Here is a 17,555-nt window from a genome sequence, read left to right as displayed (position 1 = left end):
CTGTGTTATCTACTGTATACAGAGGTGTTATCAGTCATTGTACAGGAGGAGGAGGTGAGCTGTGACATCACCTATTGTGAATGGTGGATCCTGTGTTATCTACTGTATATAGAGGTGTCATCAGTCATTGTACAGGAGGGGGAGGTGAGCTGTGACATCACCTATTGTGAATGGTGGATCCTGTAGTATCTACTGTATATAGAGGTGTTATCATTCATTGTACAGGAGGAGGAGGTGAGCTGTGATATCATCTATTGTGAATGGTAGATCCTGTGTTATCTACTGTATATAGAGGTATTATCAGTCATTGCACAGGAGGAGGTGAGCTGTGACATCATCTATTGTGAATGATGGATCCTGTGTTATCTACTGTATATAGAGGTGTTATCAGTTATTGTACAGGAGGAGGAGGTGAGCTGTGATATCACTTATTGTGAATGATGGATCCTGTGTTATCTACGGTATATAGAGGTGTTATCAATCATTGTACAGGAGGTGATCTGTGATATCACATACTGTGAATGGTGAATCCTGTGTAGCGGTGCTGTCATTGTAATCCTGTCTGTGATGACAATGAGTCTGCTGAAAAGTCATCTGTACAGAACAGGAAACCTGAATTTTGAGTCTTGAAGTTGAGCAAAAAGATCTGCAGGGCCCAGGCCCACACTAGATCAGAGTACTGGGAATATCTGACCTGTGGCATCCTCGTCGCCTCTTCTGCTTAGTAGGCCACATCACATTACAATACGCTCTTGATGTCGCGCAGGCCAGCAAATCAAAAGAGGTGTCGGGGGTATGCTGCAGGAACCAGGCTTGCTGTACTCTGGTCCTACAAATATTTTTATTCGAGTCTAATGAGTTTATGATAAGTCCTAATGGAAGATTCTGATTTTTTTTCTTTATACAGTCATACGGAAAATTGGAAAAAAAAAAATCAAACATGTTTAATAACTACATGAAAACCAGCGATTAAAAATGATAAGACTATGCACACAGCGAGCCGCTTTTGTCATAGGGCAATATGGGCGGTCCTGCGGATGATACGATCTAGGAAAGTCCAAGCACACAAATGATCAACGCACATGGAGAGGGGAGAACGTCCGATCACTACAGAGAGGACGACGTCACCACGCATGACCGTCTCACTGCGCAGATAGGAGATGATACTATAGAGCCGTGGCGTATCCAGGGTTGGACTGGCCCACCGGACAACCGGAGAATCCTCTGGTGGACCCTGACTTCTCCTTCAGTAGAGTTTGTAGTGATATGGGGCTCGAGTGCGAGAGAACTTGGCTCCAACATTTGGATTTCGACAGTATCATCGACACTAACATTGTAGGGGGCATCATGAATTCATAGGAACCACATAGGGGGGCATCATCATGAATTTATAGGGCCAGAATTGGTGGATATTATTACTATACGAGGGCCATTATTACTATATGGGGTTACATAGGGGGAAATTATTAATTTAAGAGGGTCACATAGGTGGGTATTATTAATTTATGGGGCCATATTGGGGGGTATTATTACTTTATGGGGCCAAATAAGGGGGATATTGTTAATTTATGGGGACACATATTGGAGCATTATTAATGTATGGCAGCCACATAAGGGGGCATCATTAATTTATTGCCCAGAATTGGTGGATATTATTACTATTCAAGGGCTATTATTACTATATGGGGTTATATAGGGGGAAATTATTAATTTAAGAGGGTCACATAGGGGCTATTATTAATCTATGGGTCATACAGGGGGTATTATTTAGTTATGGGGCCACAGTGAGGCATTATGAATGTATGACAACCACGTAAGGGGGTATCATTAATTTATGGCCCAGAATTGGGGGATATTATTACCATATGGGGCCACATGAGGGAAGCTTTTATTTTATGGCCCTATATAGGGTAATATCACTGCTATATCAGAGCCACAAAAGTAGGAAAGGGGTGGCCAGGACACAACATTTTTACTGGGGCCCATAGGACTCATTAAGCCACTGTCCTTTACCCCTTCCAGGAATGCCCTTGAAGCTTGCATAAACTCCAGAACGTTTGAGAACCATTGGAGGAAGCCCCCCAAGGAACCCAATAAGAAACACTTGCATTTTGTTTTTGTTTGTTTTTTTAATGGAAATGAAATTTAGAATTATGCTGTTAAATTTTTTTTTTTTTACATCTTTTGAACACAAATAATCTAATACCGGGTTATAATTGTCTAGAAATGGAATTATGGATATACTCCTCTAATACAGCAGCCTAATTTCTAGTCGGTTATTGCATTTCCGGCATGCAGCCACTAGAGGGCAGTCAAACCTAACAAAAAATTGCTAAAGGAGCAGCCTGTGTTGGGGGTTGCCTTGTTCACGCATTTTATGTTTTTTTTTTTGTGGGGGTGGGGGGGGGTTTGTCTATGGAGTTACATTTATGCCAGGTTTATTCCTGATGTAGCCGCACATCAAGCTGCACAATAAGCAACAAAAATCTGAGGATTAGTCTTTGGTAAATATAGTGGCTTATGGATATATATCTATATATATAATTGTCTAAGGGTCACTTCCGTCTGTCTGTCTGTTCTTCTGTCACGGTTATTCGTTCGCTGATTGGTCTCGGCAGCTGCCTGTCATGGCTGCCGCGACCAATCAGCGACAGCCACAGTCCGATTAGTCCCTCCCCTACTCCCCTGCACTCACTGCCCGGCGCCCGCTCCGTAATCCCCTCCACTCACCGCTCACACAGGGTTAATGGCAGCGGTAACGGCCCGCGGTGTAACGCGCTCCGTTACAGCTGCTATTAACCCTGTGTGTCCCCAACTATTTACTATTGATGCTGCCTATGCGGCATCAATAGTAAAAATATGTCATGTTAAAAATAATAAAAAAAAACTGCTATACTCACCCTCCGCCGCCTATCCCGCTCCTCGCCACGCTCCCGGGACCGCTCCATTGCAAGCAGCAGCTTCCGGTCCCAGGGCTGGTGTGTATATATATATATATATATATATATATATATATATATATATATATATATATATATATATATATATATATATATCCTCGTGGAATCCAGATTATGAAAACCACTGCTCACTGAAGTTGTTCCAAACACAGAAGCATTTATCAATACAGGTCTCCTCACAGTGGGAAATTCATCACTGCTCACATAACGTTTACAGAGCTCAAGCAGAGGGAGGTCTGCCGAATATATCACATAGGAGACACCCAAGACTGCTGTATATACATCACATAGGTGACACAGAGTGCTGTATATACACATCGCATAGGAAATACCGAGACTGCTGTATACACATCACATAGGAGACACCAAGACTGCTGTAAATACATCACATAGGACACAGACTGCTGAATATACATCACATAGGTGACACAGACTGCTGTGTATACATCACATAGGTGACACAGACTGCTGTATATAAACATCACATAGGAAATACCGAGACTGCTGTATACACATCACATAGGAGACAGACTGCTGTATATACATCACATGAGATACTGAGACTGCTGTGTATACTTCACATAGGAGATACTGAGACTGCTGTATATACATCATATAGGAGACGCAGAAATTGCAGTATACATCACATAGGAGACACCGATACTACTGTATACACATCACATAAGACAGTACCGTAGATACTGGGGAGAGCAGAGGGAGAGGTCGCCCCAGACCCTGTGCTTTGAGGCGCCCACCCAGAGTTACGCCACTGCATCGGCGTCGCAGCACGCCCATACAGTTCAGCTCTGTGGCAGAGCAGGGAGACTATTTCCCTGCACTGCCACATGGCCGCTATGGGGCCCTTGAGCAGGAGAGGGAGCCCGATGCCAGCACTGGGTCCCCGCCCATCATCGCAAGTTCAAATGTATCGGCGATACAGTTGAAAGCAATGTTGAGACAGTGAGCGACACGCTCCCTCTCCAATCATCCCCCCACTGCGTCTGATGTCAATGATACAATTACAGGGGGCGTGATGACGTCAGTGCATGGAGCCCGCTGTGCTGAGAGTGGGCACTTATTGTTATAGGGGCACTGTGATTATTGTGACTGTCAAAGGGGCACACAGAGGGCATTATTACATTCTAGGGGCAAAATATGGGCACTTGCACACGGCATTAATATATTCTAGAGGGTTTTTTTTACCATCTAGACGGCACATAGTACCATACAGTAGGTACAGTAATAGGGACACATACGGCAGCAGTATTGGGGTATCAGCAGGATGAGGAGTTTGTGCAGGTTGGGAATAGATGGTGATGGGGCTGGAATGTGAGAAGTGAAACATGTTTTTGTTGTAATCTCTGCTGGAAGAAGTTGTCATGTCGGTCTGGGCCAGATGGAAAAATCGGGAAAAGTGAATGACTCCATCAGAAAGAACATAATCTGTAAGTCACCATCTATAACTGTACTGTGATCTCCTATATGTTCTGCAGGACTGGTATCTCCCAATATATGGTCACTATATGGCAGCTGAAGTTTTCCTATATCCACTAATAGGTTAGCCACCATAGTTGTGATCAGAGTTACCTGGTTAAGGGATGACTTAAAAGTGTTGTCCCCCTCCCCCCCCCCAAAAAAAAAAACTCCAAAACCCTCGCTATGAATCTGACATAGGAGACACAGAACAAGCTGAATACATTACATAGGAGAAACTGAGACTGCTGGCGATACATAACATAGGAGATACCGAGACTGCTGTAATACATCACACTGGCTACACTAAGACTGGTGTAAACACACATCATAGGTGACACCAAAATTTTGTCTACATCATATAGGAGACACTGAGACTGCTCTATGTACATAAAATAGGAGATGTCAAGATTGCTGTATATATCACATAGGATAAACTGAGAATGCTGTATATACATAATATAGGATAAACCGAGACTGCCAACAGGATCAGGGGGTGCATTAAAAGAGGTCTGGATACACATGATGAGAGCATCTTGTTTGTCAGGCTTCTGGCGTTTGCATGCTCGCAAACGCCAGAAGCCTGACAAACAAGATGGAAGAACTAGAAGCAGAAATATCTACAGGTAACTTTGACATAGTGGGAATAACCGAGACATGGTTAGATGAAAGCTATGACTGGGCAGTTAACTTACAGGGTTACAGTCTGTTTAGAAAGGATCGTAAAAATCGGAGAGGAGGAGGGGTTTGTCTCTATGTAAAGTCTTGTCTAAAGTCCACTTTAAGGGAGGATATTAGCGAAGGGAATGAGGATGTCGAGTCCATATGGGTTGAAATTCATGGAGGGAAAAATGGTAACAAAATTCTCATTGGGGTCTGTTACAAACCCCCAAATATAACAGAAAGCATGGAAAGTCTACTTCTAAAGCAGATAGATGAAGCTGCAACCCATAATGAGGTCCTGGTTATGGGGGACTTTAACTACCCGGATATTAACTGGGAAACAGAAACCTGTGAAACCCATAAAGGCAACAGGTTTCTGCTAATAACCAAGAAAAATTATCTTTCACAATTGGTGCAGAATCCAACCAGAGGAGCAGCACTTTTAGACCTAATACTATCTAATAGACCTGACAGAATAACAAATCTGCAGGTGGTTGGGCATTTAGGAAATAGCGACCACAATATTGTGCAGTTTCACCTGTCTTTCACTAGGGGCACTTGTCAGGGAGTCACAAAAACACTGAACTTTAGGAAGGCAAAGTTTGAACAGCTTAGAGATGCCCTTAATCTGGTAGACTGGGACAATATCCTCAGAAATGAGAATACAGATAATAAATGGGAAATGTTTAAGAACATCCTAAATAGGCAGTGTAAGCGGTTTATACCTTGTGGGAATAAAAGGACTAGAAATAGGAAAAACCCAATGTGGCTAAACAAAGAAGTAAGACAGGCAATTAACAGTAAAAAGAAAGCATTTGCACTACTAAAGCAGGATGGCACCATTGAAGCTCTAAAAAACTATAGGGAGAAAAATACTTTATCTAAAAAACTAATTAAAGCTGCCAAAAAGGAAACAGAGAAGCACATTGCTAAGGAGAGTAAAACTAATCCCAAACTGTTCTTCAACTATATCAATAGTAAAAGAATAAAAACTGAAAATGTAGGCCCCTTAAAAAATAGTGAGGAAAGAATGGTTGTAGATGACGAGGAAAAAGCTAACATATTAAACACCTTCTTCTCCACGGTATTCACGGTGGAAAATGAAATGCTAGGTGAAATCCCAAGAAACAATGAAAACCCTATATTAAGGGTCACCAATCTAACCCAAGAAGAGGTGCGAAACCGGCTAAATAAGATTAAAATAGATAAATCTCCGGGTCCGGATGGCATATACCCACGAGTACTAAGAGAACTAAGTAATGTAATAGATAAACCATTATTTCTTATTTTTAGTGACTCTATAGCGACAGGGTCTGTTCCGCAGGACTGGCGCATAGCAAATGTGGTGCCAATATTCAAAAAGGGCTCTAAAAGTGAACCTGGAAATTATAGGCCAGTAAGTCTAACCTCTATTGTTGGTAAAATATTTGAAGGGTTTCTGAGGGATGTTATTCTGGATTATCTCAATGAGAATAACTGTTTAACTCCATATCAGCATGGGTTTATGAGAAATCGCTCCTGTCAAACCAATCTAATCAGTTTTTATGAAGAGGTAAGCTATAGGCTGGACCACGGTGAGTCATTGGACGTGGTATATCTCGATTTTTCCAAAGCGTTTGATACCGTGCCGCACAAGAGGTTGGTACACAAAATGAGAATGCTTGGTCTGGGGGAAAATGTGTGTAAATGGGTTAGTAACTGGCTTAGTGATAGAAAGCAGAGGGTGGTTATAAATGGTATAGTCTCTAACTGGGTCGCTGTGACCAGTGGGGTACCGCAGGGGTCAGTATTGGGACCTGTTCTCTTCAACATATTCATTAATGATCTGGTAGAAGGTTTACACAGTAAAATATCGATATTTGCAGATGATACAAAACTATGTAAAGCAGTTAATACAAGAGAAGATAGTATTCTGCTACAGATGGATCTGGATAAGTTGGAAACTTGGGCTGAAAGGTGGCAGATGAGGTTTAACAATGATAAATGTAAGGTTATACACATGGGAAGAGGGAATCAATATCACCATTACACACTGAACGGGAAACCACTGGGTAAATCTGACAGGGAGAAGGACTTGGGGATCCTAGTTAATGATAAACTTACCTGGAGCAGCCAGTGCCAGGCAGCAGCTGCCAAGGCAAACAGGATCATGGGGTGCATTAAAAGAGGTCTGGATACACATGATGAGAGCATTATACTGCCTCTGTACAAATCCCTAGTTAGACCGCACATGGAGTACTGTGTCCAGTTTTGGGCACCGGTGCTCAGGAAGGATATAATGGAACTAGAGAGAGTACAAAGGAGGGCAACAAAATTAATAAAGGGGATGGGAGAACTACAATACCCAGATAGATTAGCGAAATTAGGATTATTTAGTCTAGAAAAAAGACGACTGAGGGGCGATCTAATAACCATGTATAAGTATATAAGGGGACAATACAAATATCTCGCTGAGGATCTGTTTATACCAAGGAAGGTGACGGGCACAAGGGGGCATTCTTTGCGTCTGGAGGAGAGAAGGTTTTTCCACCAACATAGAAGAGGATTCTTTACTGTTAGGGCAGTGAGAATCTGGAATTGCTTGCCTGAGGAGGTGGTGATGGCGAACTCAGTCGAGGGGTTCAAGAGAGGCCTGGATGTCTTCCTGGAGCAGAACAATATTGTATCATACAATTATTAGGTTCTGTAGAAGGACGTAGATCTGGGGATTTATTATGATGGAATATAGGCTGAACTGGATGGACAAATGTCTTTTTTCGGCCTTACTAACTATGTTACTATGTTACTATGTTATTATACTGCCTCTGTACAAATCCCTAGTTAGACCGCACATGGAGTACTGTGTCCAGTTTTGGGCACCGATGCTCAGGAAGGATATAATGGAACTAGAGAGAGTACAAAGGAGGGCAACAAAATTAATAAAGGGGATGGGAGAACTACAATACCCAGATAGATTAGCGAAATTAGGATTATTTAGTCTAGAAAAAAGACAACTGAGGGGCGATCTAATAACCATGTATAAGTATATAAGGGGACAATACAAATATCTCGCTGAGGATCTGTTTATACCAAGGAAGGTGACGGGCACAAGGGGGAATTCTTTGCGTCTGGAGGAGAGAAGGTTTTTCCACCAACATAGAAGAGGATTCTTTACTGTTAGGGCAGTGAGAATCTGGAATTGCTTGCCTGAGGAGGTGGTGATGGCGAACTCAGTCGAGGGGTTCAAGAGAGGCCTGGATGTCTTCCTGGAGCAGAACAATATTGTATCATACAATTATTAGGTTCTGTAGAAGGACGTAGATCTGGGGATTTATTATGATGGAATATAGGCTGAACTGGATGGACAAATGTCTTTTTTCGGCCTTACTAACTATGTTACTATGTTACTATGTAAATATACATAATATAGGGAAACACTGAGATTGTAGTATACATAACATAGGAAACACCGAGACTGCTGTATACACATGATATGTAACACATAGGCAACACTGAAGCTGATATATATACATCACATACGAGACACTGAGACTGCAGTATATACATCACATAGGATAGTCTCCTCTCCTTACATACTGTCTGAAGTACATGTCTCCAATCCTTACATCCTGTCTGCAGTACACGTCTCCTCTACTTATATACTGTTTGCAGTACGTCTCTTTTCTTTACATACTGTCAGCAGTACATGTCACCTCTTTACATACTGTAAGCAGTACATATTTCCTCTTGATACATATTGTCTGTAGTACAAGTCTTACTTCCTCTACTTACATACAGTCTGAAGTATGTCTCCTACTGTCTGCTGTACATGTCTCTTGTCCTTATATATGGTCTGTAGTACATGTCTCCTCCCCTTATACACTGTTTGCAGTACATGTCTCTTGTCCTTATATACTGTCTGTAGATGTCTCTTCCCCTTATATACTGTCTGAAGTACATGTCTCCTCTCCTTATATACTGTCTGCAGTACATGTCTCATTTCCTTATATACTGTCTGCAGTACATGTCTCCTCTCCTTATATACTGTCTGCAGTACTTGTCTCCTCTCCTTATATACGGTCTACGGTACTTGTCTCCTTTCCTTATATACTGTCTGCGGTACAGGTCTCCTCTCCTTATATACTGTCTGCAGTACAGGTCTCCTCTCCTTATATACTGTCTGCAGTACGTCTCCTCTCTTTATATACTGTCTGCAGTACATGTCTCTTCCCCTTTCATACTGTCTGCAGTACATGTCTCCTCTCCTTATATACTGTCTGCAGTACATGTCTCCTCTCCTTATATACTGTCTGCAGTACTTGTCTCCTCTCCTTATATACCGTCTGCAGTACATGTCTCCTCTCCTAATATACTGTCTGCAGTACGTCTCCTCTCCTTATATACCGTCTGCAGTACGTCTCCTCTCCTTATATACTGTCTGCAGTACATGTCTCCTCTCCTTATATACTGTCTGCAATACTTGTCTCTTCTCATTATATACTGTCTTCAGTACAGGTCTCCTCTCCTTATATACTGTCTGCTGTACATGTCTCCTCTCCTTATATACTGCAGTACGTCTCTTTTCTTTACATATGGTCAGCAGTACATGTCACCTCTTTACATACTGTAAGCAGTACATATTTCCTCTTGATACATATTGTCTGTAGTACAAGTCTCATTTACTCTACTTACATACAGTCTAAAGTATGTCTCCTACTTTCTGCTGTACATGTCTCTTGTCCTTATATACTGTCTGTAGTACATGTCTCTTGTCCATAAATACTGTGTGTAGTACGTCTCCTCCCCTTATACACTGTCTGCAGTACATGTCTCTTGTCCTTATTGTTGTGAATTCTGTTGTCAAGCTCCCTCCTGTGGTCATGAATGGTACATCGGCTGGTTCTGTCCATGGGCTTCCTCTGGTGGTTGTGAGTGGAGCTGCGGCTTCTGAGTTTCCTTCCACAGGTGACGAGGTTAATTCGTTAGCTGGCTGCTCTATTTAACTCCACTTAGATCTTTGCTCCACGCCACCTGTCAATGTTCCAGTATTGGTCTTGTTCTCTCCTGGATCGTTCTTGTGACCTGTCTTCCCAGCAGAAGCTAAGTTCCTGCTTGTTTTTCTCTGGTTTGCTATTTTTCTGTCCAGCTTGCTATTTTGATTTTGTCTTGCTTGCTGGAAGCTCTGGGACGCAGAGGGAGCGCCTCTGCACCGTGAGTCGGTGCGGAGGGTCTTTTTGCGCCCTCTGTGTGGTCTTTTTGTAGTTTTTGTGCTGACCGCAAAGTTACCTTTCCTATCCTATGTCTGTTCAGTAAGTCGGGCCTCACTTTGCTAAATCTATTTCATCTCTGTGTTTGTAATTTTCATCTTTACTCACAGTCATTATATGTGGGGGGCTGCCTTTTCCTTTGGGGAATTTCTCTGAGGCAAGGTAGGCTTTATTTTTCTATCTCTAGGGCTAGCTAGTTTCTTAGGCTGTGTCGAGTTGCATAGGGAGCGTTAGGAGCAATCCACGGCTATTTCTAGTGTGTGTCATAGGATTAGGGATTGCGGTCAGCAGAGTTCCCACGTCTCAGAGCTCGTCCTATATTATTAGTAACTATCAGGTCATTCCGTGTGCTCTTAACCACCAGGTCCATTATTGTCCTTACCACCAGGTCACAACACCTTATATACTGTCTGCAGTACATGTCTCCTCTCCTTATATACTGTCTGCAGTACATGTCTCCTGTTATGATGCGGTGGTCTAGGAGCAACATGGAACGAGCTCTGAAGGAAGTGGTAACTGTACTGACCGCAATCCCTAAGCTCAACACAACACTAGAAGTAGCCGTGGAATGCTCCTAACTCTCCCTAGGCATCTCGTCACAGCCTAAGAGCTAACTACCCCTAAAGACAGAAGCAGGAAAACTATCTTGCCTCAGAGAAAATCCCCAAAAGATAGATTAGCCCCCCACAAATAATGACTGTGAGTGGAGAGGAAAAATACATACACAGAATGAAACCAGGATGAGCACAGGAGGCCAGTCTAGCTTGATAGATAGGACAGGATGGAATACTGTGCGGTCAGTATAAAACAGTACAAAAATCCACGCAGAGTTTACAAAAAATTTTCCACACCTGACTAAAGGTGTGGAGGGTAAATCTGCTTCCCAGAGCTTCCAGCAAGACATAATTAATTCATACTGATAACGCTGGACAAACATAGAAAGCACTGAACGGATAAGTCCACAATCTGTGAACAGAAAAGCGCAAGCAAAAACTGAGCTTTGCTGAACTGGTCAGGATAACAGGGAAATCCAAAGAGATGTGAATCCAACCAGGAACCATTTACAAGTGGCACTGGCTGAAGAAAGAGCCAGGCCTAAATAGCCGAGCAGAAGAGATGATAAGTGGAGACAGCTGAAGACAGCTAACTCCAAGGAGCAGCCATACCACTTGAAACCACAAGAGGGAGCCCAAGAGTAGAACTCACAAAAGTGCCACTTACAACCACCGGAGGGAGCCCAAGAGAGGAATTCACAACAGTCTCCTTTCCTTATATACTGTCTGCAGTACATGTCTCCTCTCTTTATATACTGTCTGCAATACATGTCTCCTCTCCTTATATACTGTCTGCAGTACATGTCTCCTCTCCTTATATACTGTCTGCAGTACATGTCTCCTATCCTTATATACTGTCTGCAGTACATGTCTCCTCTCCTTATATACTGTCTGCAGTACGTCTCCTCTCCTTATATACTGTCTGCAGTACATCTCTCCTCTCCTTATATACTGTCTGCAGTACATGTCTCCTCTCCTTATATACTGTCTGCAGTACATGTCTCCTCTCCTTATATCTGTCTGCTGTACTTGTCTCCTCTCCTTATATGCTGTCTGCAGTACATGTCTCCTATCCTTATATACTGTCTGCAGTACAGGTCTCCTCTCCTTATATACTGTCTGTGTACTTGTCTCCTCTCCTTATTTACTGTCTGCTATACATGTCTCCTCTCCTTATATACTGTCTGTAGTACATGTCTCATCTCCTTATATGCTGTCTGCAGTACATGTTTCCTATCCTTATATACTGTCTACAGTACAGGTCTCCTCTCCTTATATACTGTCTGCAGTACTTGTCTCCTCTCCTTACTGTCTGTAGTACATGTCTCCTCTCCTTATATACTGTCTGCAGTGCATGTCTCCTCTCCTTATATACTGTCTTCAGTACAGGTCTCCTCTCCATATATACTGTCTGTAGTATATGTCTCCTCTCCTTATATACTGTCTGCAGTACATGTCTCCTCTCCTTATATACTGTCTGCAGTACATGTCTCTTCGCTTTATATACTGTCTGCAGTACATGTCTCCTCTCCTTATATACTGTCTGCAGTACATGTCTTCTCTCCGTATATACTGTCTGCAGTACATGTCTCCTCACCTCATATACTATCTGCAGTGCATGTCTCCTCTCTTTATATACTGTCTGCAGTACATGTCTCCTCTCCGTATATACTGTCTGCAGTACATGTCTCCTCTCTTTATATGCTGTCTGCAGTACATGTCTCCTCTCCTTATATACTGTCTGCAGTACATGTCTCCTCTCCTTATATACTGTCTGCAGTACATGTCTCCTCTCCTTATATACTGTCTGCAGTACGTCTCCTCTCCTTATATACTGTCTGCAGTACGTCTCCTCTCCTTATATACTGTCTGCAGTACATGTCTCCTCTCCTTATATACTGTCTGCAGTACATGTCTCCTCTCCTTATATACTGTCTGCTGTACTTGTCTCCTCTCCTTATATGCTGTCTGCAGTACATGTCTCCTATCCTTATATACTGTCTGCAGTACAGGTCTCCTCTCCTTATATACTGTCTGTGTACTTGTCTCCTCTCCTTATTTACTGTCTGCTGTACATGTCTCCTTTCCTTATATACTGTCTGTAGTACATGTCTCCTCTCCTTATATGCTGTCTGCAGTACATGTTTCCTATCCTTATATACTGTCTACAGTACAGGTCTCCTCTCCTTATATACTGTCTGCAGTACTTGTCTCCTCTCCTTACTGTCTGTAGTACATGTCTCCTCTCCTTATATACTGTCTGCAGTACATGTCTCCTCTCCTTATATACTGTCTTCAGTACAGGTCTCCTCTCCTTATATGCTGTCTGCAGTACATGTCTCCTATCCTTATATACTGTCTGCAGTACAGGTCTCCTCTCCTTATATACTGTCTGTGTACTTGTCTCCTCTCCTTATATACTGTCTGCAGTACATGTCTCCTCTCCTTATATACTGTCTGCAGTACATGTCTCTTCGCCTTATATACTGTCTGCAGTACTTGTCTCCTGTCCTTACTGTCTGTAGTACATGTCTCCTCTCCGTATATACTGTCTGCAGTACATGTCTCCTCTCCTTATATGCTTTCTGCAGTACGTTTCCTATCCTTATATACTGTCTACAGTACAGGTCTCCTCTCCTTATATACTGTCTGCAGTACTTGTCTCCTCTCCTTACTGTCTGTAGTACATGTCTCCTCTCCTTATATACTGTCTGCAGTACATGTCTCCTCTCCTTATATACTGTCTTCAGTACAGGTCTCCTCTCCTTATATACTGTCTGCAGTACATGTCTCCTCTCCTTATATACTGTCTGCAGTACATGTCTCTTCGCCTTATATACTGTCTGCAGTACTTGTCTCCTGTCCTTACTGTCTGTAGTACATGTCTCCTCTCCGTATATACTGTCTGCAGTACATGTCTCCTCTCCATATATACTGTCTGAAGCACTTGTCTCCTTTCTTTATATACTGTCTGCAGTACTTGTCTCCTGTCCTTACTGTCTGCAGTACATGTCTCCTCTCCGTATATACTGTCTGCAGTACATGTCTCCTCTCCGTATATACTGTCTGCAGTACATGTCTCCTCTCCATATATACTGTCTGAAGCACTTGTCTCCTTTCTTTATATACTGTCTGCAGTATATGTCTGCTTTCTTTCACAGCACCTGCCCCTTCTCTACGCTCTCCATCTTCTCTCACCTGCACAGGACTCTTGTTTCCGCAGCACTTGCCCCTTTCCTTCCCTTCTCTCGCCCTCTCTCCTCACCTCTTGCCCCTTCTCTCCTCTCCCTCATCTTCTCCCTTCTCTCCTCACCTCCTTCTCTCTCGTCTCTTCTTTCCTCTCCTCTTGCCCTTTCTCTCCTCTTGCCCCCTCTCTCACCTCTTCCCCCCTTCTCTTGCCCCCTCTTTCCTCACCTCTTGCCCCCTCTTTCCTCACCTCTCGCCCCCTCTTTCCTCACCTCTTGCCCCCTCTCTCCTCACCTCTTGCCCCCTCTTTCCTCACCTCTTGCCCCCTCTTTCCTCACCTCTCGCCCCCTCTCTCACCTCTTCCCCCCTCTCTCACCTCTTCCCCCCTTCTCTCCGTCCTCTTGCCCCCTCTTTCCTCACCTCTTGCCCCCTCTTTCCTCACCTCTTGCCCCCTCTTTCCTCACCTCTCGCCCCCTCTGTCACCTCTCCCCCCTTCTCTCCTCACCTCTCCCCCTTCTCTCCTCTTGCCCCCTCTCTCCTCACCTCTTGCCCCCTCTTTCCTCACCTCTCGCCCCCTCTTTCCTCACCTCTCGCCCCCTCTTTCCTCACCTCTCGCCCCCTCTCTCCTCACCTCTCGCCCCCTCTCTCACCTCTTCCCCCCTTCTCTCCGTCCTCTTGCCCCCTCTTTCCTCACCTCTTGCCCCCTCTCTCCTCACCTCTCGCCCCCTCTTTCCTCACCTCTCGCCCCCTCTCTCCTCACCTCTCGCCCCCTCTCTCACCTCTTCCCCCCTTCTCTCCGTCCTCTTGCCCCCTCTTTCCTCACCTCTTGCCCCCTCTCTCCTCACCTCTTGCCCCCTCTCTCCTCACCTCTTGCCCCCTCTCTCCTCACCTCTTGCCCCCTCTTTCCTCACCTCTTGCCCCCTTCTCTCCGTCCTCTTGCCCCCTCTCTCCTCACCTCTTGCCCCCTCTCTCCTCACCTCTTGCCCCCTCTCTCCTCACCTCTTGCCCCCTCTCTCCTCACCTCTTGCCCCCTCTCTCCTCACCTCTTGCCCCCTCTTTCCTCACCTCTTGCCCCCTCTTTCCTCACCTCTTGCCCCCTCTTTCCTCACCTCTTGCCCCCTCTCTCCTCACCTCTTGCCCCCTCTCTCCTCACCTCTTGCCCCCTCTTTCCTCACCTCTTGCCCCCTCTTTCCTCACCTCTTGCCCCCTCTTTCCTCACCTCTTGCCCCCTCTCTCCTCACCTCTCGCCCCCTCTCTCACCTCTTCCCCCCTTCTCTCCGTCCTCTTGCCCCCTCTTTCCTCACCTCTCGCCCCCTCTCTCCGTCCTCTTGCCCCCTCTTTCCTCACCTCTTGCCCCCTCTTTCCTCACCTCTCGCCCCCTCTCTCCGTCCTCTTGCCCCCTCTTTCCTCACCTCTTGCCCCCTCTTTCCTCACCTCTCGCCCCCTCTCTCCTCACCTCGCACATGACACTTGTCTCCGCACAGAACTACTCTTCAGTTTCCATAGAAGGCGACACTGACGCCAATCACTGTGCACGTTGTGCGCGCCAGCCAATCAGGAGCCGCGTTAGGTCTGTGCTGCAGGCAGTCCGATGTGAGCGGTGCAGTGATTGGCTCCGCTCTGGAAACCGGTGATACATTGTATCATCAGAGCCGGAGTCGCCTGCAATGCGGAGCTGTGAGGACGCGGCCGGCACCGACCTCTAGACATGGCCCGGTTCGCGCTGACCATCGTCAGACAGTGAGTCCAGCAGTTCACGCCGTGCTTGTCTGAGGATTGCTGGTCCCATGTGCTGGGGAAGGTCATAGGAGGCACCGAGGGGCTGCAGAACATGAGCCGATGTGTATATATAGATACCTGTATAGTAGTGGGGTCATAAATCAATGGCAGCCATACAGGAGACCGATGTATCTGTACAGTAATGTGTGGGCTGGACTATGTGGCGTTACTAAGGGGTATATATATATATATATGACTGCAGGGATGTCTTGTGGGGGCAGCACATCCATTCATCACATGACCTGAAGCCCTACCACAGAATGTACAGGGGAACAATGCAGCCCCTCTAAATGATAACATTCTATACCAGCTATTGCCGCTAGGGGGAGTCAGTGACATATATTTATATAGAAAAATATTTAGCATTGAGAGTCCTGAGTGGTTCCTGTATATTTATATATTAACTGACAAAAACCTGTCAGTTTGGGAGGAAGCTATAGACTAATGTAGAAACATCACATAGTATGTCCCTCAGGCTTTATTTTTTGGAACTAACCCTTTATCCATAGAGAAGGGGATAACTTATGATACGATACGATACACTTTATTGATCCCGTGGGAAATTATAGTATCACAGCAGCACAACTATGCTGATCATTGGGGGTCCCCCGAGTGTCCCGCTCTTAGAATGGCTGGCGGTCCCCAAGTCTCCTGCTCTCAAGATGGCTGAGGGTACCTAAGTCTACCGCTCTCGGGATGGCTGTGGGGTCCCCGAGTCTCCTGCTCTCAGGATGGCTGAGGGTTCCTGAGTTTCCTGCTCTCGGGATGGCTGGTGGGTCCCCGAGTCTCCCACTCTCAGGATGTCCGCGGAGTCCCCACGTTTCCTGCTCTCGGGATGGCTGGTGGGTCCCCGAGTCTCCTGCTCTCAGGATGTCTGCGGAGTCCCCACGTTTCCTGCTCTCGGGATGGCTGGTGGGTCCCCAAGTCTCCTGCTCTCGGGATGGCTGGTGGTTCCCCGAGTCTCCCACTCTCAGGATGTCTGCGGAGTCCCCACGTTTCCTGCTCTCGGGATGGCTGGTGGGTCCCCGAGTCTCCTGCTCTCGGGATGGCTGGTGGTTCCCCGAGTCTCCCACTCTCAGGATGTCTGCGGAGTCCCCACGTTTCCTGCTCTCGGGATGGCTGGTGGGTCCCCGAGTCTCCCACTCTCAGGATGTCTGCGGAGTCCCCACGTTTCCTGCTCTCGGGATAGCTGGTGGGTCCCCGAGTCTCCCACTCTCAGGATGTCTGCGGAGTCCCCACGTTTCCTGCTCTCGGGATGGCTGGTGGGTCCCCGAGTCTCCTGCTCTCGGGATGGCTGGTGGTTCCCCGAGTCTCCCACTCTCAGGATGTCTGCGGAGTCCCCACGTTTCCTGCTCTCGGGATGGCTTGTGGGTCCCCGAGTCTCCCACTCTCAGGATGTCTGCGGAGTCCCCACGTTTCCTGCTCTCGGGATGGCTGGTGGGTCCCCGAGTCTCCCACTCTCTGGATGTCTGCGGAGTCCCCACGTTTCCTGCTCTCGGGATGGCTGGTGGTTCCCCGAGTCTCCCACTCTCAGGATGTCTGCGGAGTCCCCACGTTTCCTGCTCTCGGGATGGCTGGTGGGTCCCCGAGTCTCCCACTCTCAGGATGTCTGCGGAGTCCCCACGTTTCCTGCTCTCGGGATAGCTGGTGGGTCCCCGAGTCTCCCACTCTCAGGATGTCTGCGGAGTCCCCAC

General features: G+C 45.8%; 1 protein-coding gene across 1 annotated transcript in view; it reads left to right on the top strand.

The window, feature by feature from the left end:
- Nucleotides 1-15,724: 15,724 nt before the first annotated feature.
- The window catches only part of TIGAR (TP53 induced glycolysis regulatory phosphatase), a 35,887-nt gene continuing 34,056 nt past the window's right edge, over nucleotides 15,725-17,555 (top strand). Inside the window, exon 1 of the mRNA XM_069763431.1 lies at nucleotides 15,725-15,822. Coding sequence (XP_069619532.1) covers nucleotides 15,791-15,822 — 32 coding nt within the window. The 5' untranslated portion in view covers nucleotides 15,725-15,790. The remainder of the gene's footprint in view (nucleotides 15,823-17,555) is intronic.

Source organism: Ranitomeya imitator, chromosome 4 (assembly GCF_032444005.1).
Source record: "Ranitomeya imitator isolate aRanImi1 chromosome 4, aRanImi1.pri, whole genome shotgun sequence".
Taxonomy (NCBI): Eukaryota; Metazoa; Chordata; class Amphibia; order Anura; family Dendrobatidae; genus Ranitomeya; species Ranitomeya imitator.
The sequence above is the reverse complement of the archived record's forward strand: the minus strand, read 5'-3'. Positions and strand labels throughout refer to the sequence as shown.